Source organism: Alligator sinensis, unplaced genomic scaffold (assembly GCF_000455745.1).
Source record: "Alligator sinensis unplaced genomic scaffold, ASM45574v1 scaffold1581_1, whole genome shotgun sequence".
Classification (NCBI taxonomy): Eukaryota; Metazoa; Chordata; order Crocodylia; family Alligatoridae; genus Alligator; species Alligator sinensis.
This window is the reverse complement of record NW_005842641.1, coordinates 105,123-111,627: the sequence shown is the minus strand read 5'-3', so window position 1 is coordinate 111,627 and position 6,505 is coordinate 105,123. Positions and strand designations below refer to the sequence as shown.

At 50.3% G+C, this 6,505-nt stretch overlaps 2 protein-coding genes across 5 annotated transcripts in view; one reads left to right on the top strand and one right to left on the bottom strand.

Moving 5' to 3' along the window:
• Positions 1 to 6,505, top strand: part of HEATR4 (HEAT repeat containing 4) — a 95,977-nt gene that overhangs the window by 15,190 nt on the left and 74,282 nt on the right. The gene's annotated exons all lie outside the window — the stretch shown is intronic.
• LOC102374596 (acyl-coenzyme A thioesterase 1) overlaps positions 1 to 6,505 on the bottom strand; it is a 31,292-nt gene that overhangs the window by 12,229 nt on the left and 12,558 nt on the right. The window contains exon 2 of the mRNA XM_025215371.1: positions 592 to 679. Coding sequence (XP_025071156.1) covers positions 592 to 679 — 88 coding nt within the window. The remainder of the gene's footprint in view (positions 1 to 591; positions 680 to 6,505) is intronic.

Here is a 6,505-nt window from a genome sequence, read left to right as displayed (position 1 = left end):
CAGCGGCTCTGCCCGGCCCGGCCCCTAGCACCCGCCTCGCGCTGTCCTGACGGCCCTCCGGGCCAAGGCCTGCCGCGCCTTCCTGCCAACCGCAACTCGCCGCTTCCTCCTGCCCGGTCCCGGCTTCCCGGGCATGTTCCGCTCCGCTCACCCCGCCCCTTGTTCTCCGCTTCAGCAACTGCTACGTTTTTATTCCTCAACTGTTGTTTCTAACTTTGCATTTTCACTCCTTGTATCTTAAGCAGGTCATCCAGCCCTCGGTGACACCTGTTATGCTCCCAAGGTCCTTTGCTTGGTCTCAGCTTGACTATAGCTTAGCATAACTACGGCCTAGTGTAACCACAACTCCTGCACGTAGTGGCCACGACAGCTCCAGCCACCCATGGCGCTGGGTCCGTGGCAGGGCAGCACTGGGAGCAGTGTAGACAGTCTTTGCAGATCTTGTGAGACAGTGTTGCCAAGTCTCACAAGAAAAAAATGCAGCGCTGCGTTTAAAAACAAGGCTGACTGTAACAGGGTTTGGGGGAGTCTGAACAGCCCCACACCCCAGAAGCACCTCTGCACACCCATCCCAGACCTGGGAAAACTCACCTGAGGCTGGGGAACTACATCCTGGGAGGTAGTGAGTCCCACCGCAAGGGAGCTGACACAGGTGTGGGGAGTGAGAGAGGATTAGCCACTGTGAGCCCCAAGTGGGAAGGATAAAAGACACTGAAAGCAGCCTCAAGGGGCTGCACCTGGCCCAGGAAGCAGGCTGCCTGGAGTTGCCAGGGGGTTAAACAGCCACGAGGAGAGCCCTGAGCAGGGCTGTTCTGTGTTTGTTTGCTTGCTTGCTTGATCATTTACCTTCGGGTATTATCCACTAGCCCAGCTGCAGTAGAGGCAAGGGCCCTGAACTGTGGGTCCTTGGCCAAAGACAGGAGCAAAAGTAAAACTGGTCAGCTCAACTAGCTTGACTAAACATACCCTGCTGTGATCTGCCCAGGCTCTGCCCATAGCAGCCTACACCAACCCATTTTAAAGACAGGGGAGTAGGGAAGACCTCCATATACAAACTCCATATTTTTTTAGCAGCTCTAGTTTTGCTGCATATAATATTTAAATAAATGCATATGTACTTACATTATTAAAAAAAGGCCATCCACAGTCTCTGTTGCCATCAGATATATGTTGAACTGTTGGAGCATATCCCAGCTTGGGACAAAATCCTTGTAGCAAATCCCCAGTCTTCGTAACTGGGATGTGCAGGATGCAGATATTGGCCCTGCCCCAGCTCCTTGCAGCGGTGACAGCCGCCTGCACGCCCCTGCCCGGAGCATGTGAGCCGCAGATCGCGGCTCTGCCCCAGTTCCGGACCACGCGGTTGCTGCCACAATCTCAGCCTGACCCCAGAGGAGCTCCCTGCCCTGCCGTGCTCCCTGCCAGCGCTGCTGGAGCCAGTCTCCACAAAAACCCCGGCCCTGCACTATCAATGTGGCTGTTGCTGGGGTTTCCATGGAAACTGGACCCAGCCACATGCAAAATAAGCAAACTCCAAATAAAACAAGCCCAAAAAACTGCAATACGTGACTCTCAAAAAATATGAGCGACTTTTAAAAAAACACAAACCCAATTCTGCTTATTATAAAGAGGCTTGGCAACAGTGCGTCTGGGCCTTCTAGCTCCCCAGGGGCCAGCCCCATGACTCCCCCATGGCACAGGAGGCTGCTCAGGGCAGGGATGTTCTTCATCCTCCAGGCCATGGGTGGCACCTCCCCAGGGTGCTCTCCAGTGACAAGACAGTCAGTGCCATGGTTCTATCAGGGCTCCTCTTGCTATTTTAGAGCCAAATCCTTGTCAAAAACTGACCCCTCAAGAGTTAAATGTGGCTCTCTATCCTGACTGCTTTGTGCATGAAGGAGAGGGCTAAGCCTCTGCCATAATTCCACCCTCCCCACCCCTTTCCCAGCTTCAAGCTGTGAATCTGCCTGGTCCTACATACAATTCATGGTTGAAGAAACAGAAGACCATGCAATGACCCAGACAAAACACTAGCTTTCTTAACAGGTGTGGAAGAAATTAAACTTTGCGTTGTGGTTGTATTAGAATTGGCAGAGCCATTTAGGTTTATTTAAAACTATACAAGTGATCACAGAGAGAGCTCTTAAAGGAACTCTGACTTCTACAAGTTTACAAGCATATTTATACTTTAGACAGCGAAAAAAAATGCAGGGTTCAGACAAAGCAACTTTGAGAGAAACAGAAAGATGTTGATCATTTGTTTGTCACACGTAAGCAGTTTACTTATTTAAAAAAAACACTATGTTTTGGGAACAGTTATCAGCTTCTAGTTTGGCGGAAAGGAGAAGGTTAACATCTGCACACAGACAAAACAAGGCATGAAGGTTTTTCTTTATCTTACAACATTTTGAAACACATAGCATCAGCATCTTCTCTTCTCTTTCTCTTTGTCTTTCCTCTTAGTCAAGGAAGAAGCCTGGTTAAATTTACTTCCACACAGGAAAGTTGCTATGAAATGCATGTCATGAAAATCCTCCCCTTGCTGTATGCCTGCTTGTTTCCTAAATGTCACTTTATTTAAGATTCTCCCTTCAACTACAGATGAAGGCACTGAAGATTTTTCAGTAGTAAATGAGAATTATGGTATAATCCATCCAACGGTTTATGGCATTATTTATTTCAGTGATTCTCAACCAGTCTGCCTTGCACTCTTTTTATGGGTGCTCCTGGGTACCTCACAATGTTGGCATGGTTAGGCATGCAAACATGATTCACCAACCCAGAGATTTCAAACAGGGAGTCATGATGTTAAAAACATTCTGACCTGTTGTGGTCTTTCTGAACTCTTTGCAACAGAAACATTGCCCTATTATTTTTCTATAGTCAAAAAATGAGTGAAAACGGAGCTGGCAGTTTTGGAGGAGTGCCTTGAATCTATGAATGGGTGCCTTAAGCCTAACAAGGTGTGCCTTGAGTCTAAAAACACTGAGAACCACTGACATAGTTCATGTATGGCCTGGAGCACACACTATCACATGTATAAACAAGAAAGAACATGGGTTAAGAAACAATAGGGTTACCATATGTCCAGGTTTTCCCAGACATGTCCTCCTTTTGGATCCTTCAATCTCCATCTAGGCAGGGTTTTTTTTTTAAATATGATCACATGTCCATGATTTTGGTCGGCTCAGCTTTGAAGTTTTTCCTGGCTTGCCCTAGCAAGGAGCTGCTTGGGGCTGGAGGGAGCGGGGTGGGGGAGGACAATTGGAGGCAGGGTGCACATGCATGTGGCCTGTATGCAGCCAGGCAGGGTGGTGGGAGCAGTCCGGGTGCCAGGGCTGTGGCAGGGCAGGGGAGGCAGGGGGAGGGAGGGGATGTGCCTCCCCTGTCAGCAGGGGAAGGTGGGGGTGCCCTTTGGGGGCAGCAGGGAGCTACATGGCCAGGTCAGCAGCATTGGGGCTGGTGCCTGTGCTTGCAGGGATGGGGGGAACAGGGGGCTGCAGGTTGGAAGTGAGGTGCACCAGCAGGGCTGGAGTGCTGTGGCTTGAGAGTGAGGGGCACAAGGGGGTAGGGGACTATAGGTTGGGAGTGTGGGGCACTGGCAGCACCAGGAGGCTGTGGGTTGGGAGTGAGGGGCACAAGCATGGCCCGGGGAGCAGGGTACTGCGGGTTGGGAATGAGGGCACTGGCAGGGCCAGCGGTCTGTGGGTCAGGAGTGAGGGGGCAGCAGCAGGGCTGCGTGGGCTGTGGCTTGGGAGTGAGGGGCAACGCAATGGGCAGGGACAGGGCACTGACATATCACTGCCCCCCACAATCATATGCCACCCCTTACCCTGTGCAACAGGTGTCCTCTTTTTTGGAACTGGAAATATGGTAACCCTAAGAAACAAGCTTTCCAAAATGAAAAGATTCAAAGTAACTGGCACTTATCTTAAAGATTAAATTAAATTCTTACAAATTCTTAAAGATAGGCACAGAATACTGCAATAGTATTTTACCACCTAGTGGTATAGTGCAATAGTATTCTACCACCTAGTCTTAAACTCCCACATCCAGGCAAACACACTTTAACTTGAGTATCTTCTAGTCCAACAGAATCATGGGTATCTCCTGTTGGCCACAAGTTGGGACGTTCTGTTCCTTGGCTAGTGTTTGCATATGCACAGTGAGGATGGAAGTGGCACTCTGGGAGGGTGTCAGAAGGGCAGAAGGTTCCAGCGATGGTAAACTTTTGAACTGTCCTGGGGGTGCCTGAGACTCCAGGGATAATTTGTAGTACACCTGACAAAAAGAATGACCCCCAGTTCTCTAGAAGACAAAAAGCCTTCTACTGGCCTCTACTTAATCTGCAGCATGGGCAGGGGCTGTCTGGCCATAGGGGAGCTTTGAGGGCAGAGGTGCTCCAAGTTCAGCTGGCAGAGTGTCAGCTTCCAAAGCTTCCCTCTCAACCCTCCTCTCTGTCCTCATCTGTGCTGTCAAATGCTGTTCCTGCCGGAGGTTTGCTGGAAGAACTTGAAGATCCTCCAGACGAAGGTCCCTTGGGAAAGCAGCACTCTCCCCTCTATTCCTGGGATCACAGGATTAGGCAACCACAGGGTATGTCAGCCAGTTTTCCAGTTACCAAACAAGCCAACGTCACGTGGCTCAAATTGCACATCAGTTCCCACATTGGGGCAAATACTGATTTGGGTAGAAAATACTTTACTTACCAAACCACTTAACAAACACAACATCTCTGTAGGCTGAGTGCATAGCTGCCTTGACCTGAGGAGGTGCCATGGCATCTGGAGAAGGTGGTGCTGGGTCTGAGGGGTTGCCGCCAGCCCCTTGTGCAGTGAACACAGCCTCAGGTCATTCCTGAGGGGCAGTGGTGCAGCAGCTCCAGCCTGGAAGGTTGCTGTTGTAGCCCTAACACTCCCCCTGGGATCCCTACAGCATGCCCTGCTGTGAGGAACTGCACTTCTAACATATTCATGTAGAAGTCAGTTGGAGCCAGTGCTTGGGCTGTGCAAAGGTACTGAATACATATGCCATGCTACTCAATGCTGCATGAAGCTGAGCTCTCTCAGACTACTTGGTTCACAATGATTTCAGAATACATCTCCTCTTGGATCCACCATGTATGGCCTTTCCCATCAGGTCACCTCATGCTTGTCTCATTGTGTGACCTTCTCATGTCAGTTGTCTCCTGGAGTCTCCCCTTTACTCTCTCCTTAGGGCTAGGGACAGACATTCAAAAAGCTTGAGCCAGAACTGATTCACTCTATGCAGGTTAGTCTGAGCTGTGCAGCTTAAATTGATTAATACCTGTACAGGCATGCTCTGCTAAACCAGGAAATGCAGGCACATGCCTGCAGTGCCTCAAGCCAGAAGCCGGGGGTCACTAGAGCATAGGCAATGTGCAAGGGTGTCATGGGTGGGGCATGGCCCCCCCCTGAGATTGGTCCTTGCTGGCTGGGGAGTGGGGGCACTGGGAGAAGTGCTGGCCAGTGTCCCCCCCTGAGATTGGCGCTGGGGAGTGGGGGGGTGCTGAGAGAAGCACCAGTGGCACTTCCGGTTTTGCCGCTGGCACTTCTGAGGTTGGTGATTGGCCACTGGGGGACTCACCCCAGTTGGTAATCTGCCTGCTGAGGGACCTCCTCCCGGTCAACAATTCACCTGCTGAGGGGCTTCCCCCCAGTTGGCAATGGGCTTCTGGTGTCCCCCCAGACTCAGGAGGCACCAGTAGCCTATGCCTACCATCCACTGCCAAAGTGGAGGGAAAAGAGATGCCCTGCAAGGCTCTCAACCCTCCCTGCTGGAGTGGAGGGGGCGTGGCCAGGCACCAGCCCAGGCTCCCAAGCAGGGGATGGGGAAAAGTCCTTTCTCTGAAGGAAGGTATCGAACAGAGCAATTTGCAAAGCATACAGAGAACTACCAAAAGTCTTCGCCTAAGCTAAGATACATCCCAGTAAAACACAGCATCCACAGCTTAATCTAACTTAAAAATGTAAACCAGGAAGACAAGAATTAGTTTTATTAATCCTGAAGGCAGAGTGTCTCCTTGCAGCCAGACAAAGTTCCTTGGGTGAATCTGATATCTTTTATTAGACCAACCCAAATAGTTGGAGAATAGTTATTAAGCAAGCTTTCAGGTTCAAAAACCCTTCGTCAGGCTAAGGAAGTTTCAGCAGTTGGTGCGTGCTCTTCCTGGATGGAATGAAAAGTAAAGAAGCCAGCGGCTGGGCTGGTATGCATACAAGACAGGTAGTCAGTGAAAATGTAGATTGAGGAGTCAATGGGTGAGAGACAGGCGAGGAGGGGGGGCGGGGAGAGAGAGAAGGGGGATGAAAGTGGAGAGATACCTGGGGAGTCAGATGTCAGGCAGGTTATAAAGTGTCATAAATCCAATGTCTATATTTAGTCCATGATTTTTAGTATCCAGGAGGTTGATGAAGTGGAGTTCATAGGCTCGTCTCTGGGAAGTGTTTTGTAAGTTTCCTTTGAGGATCAGGACTGAGAGATT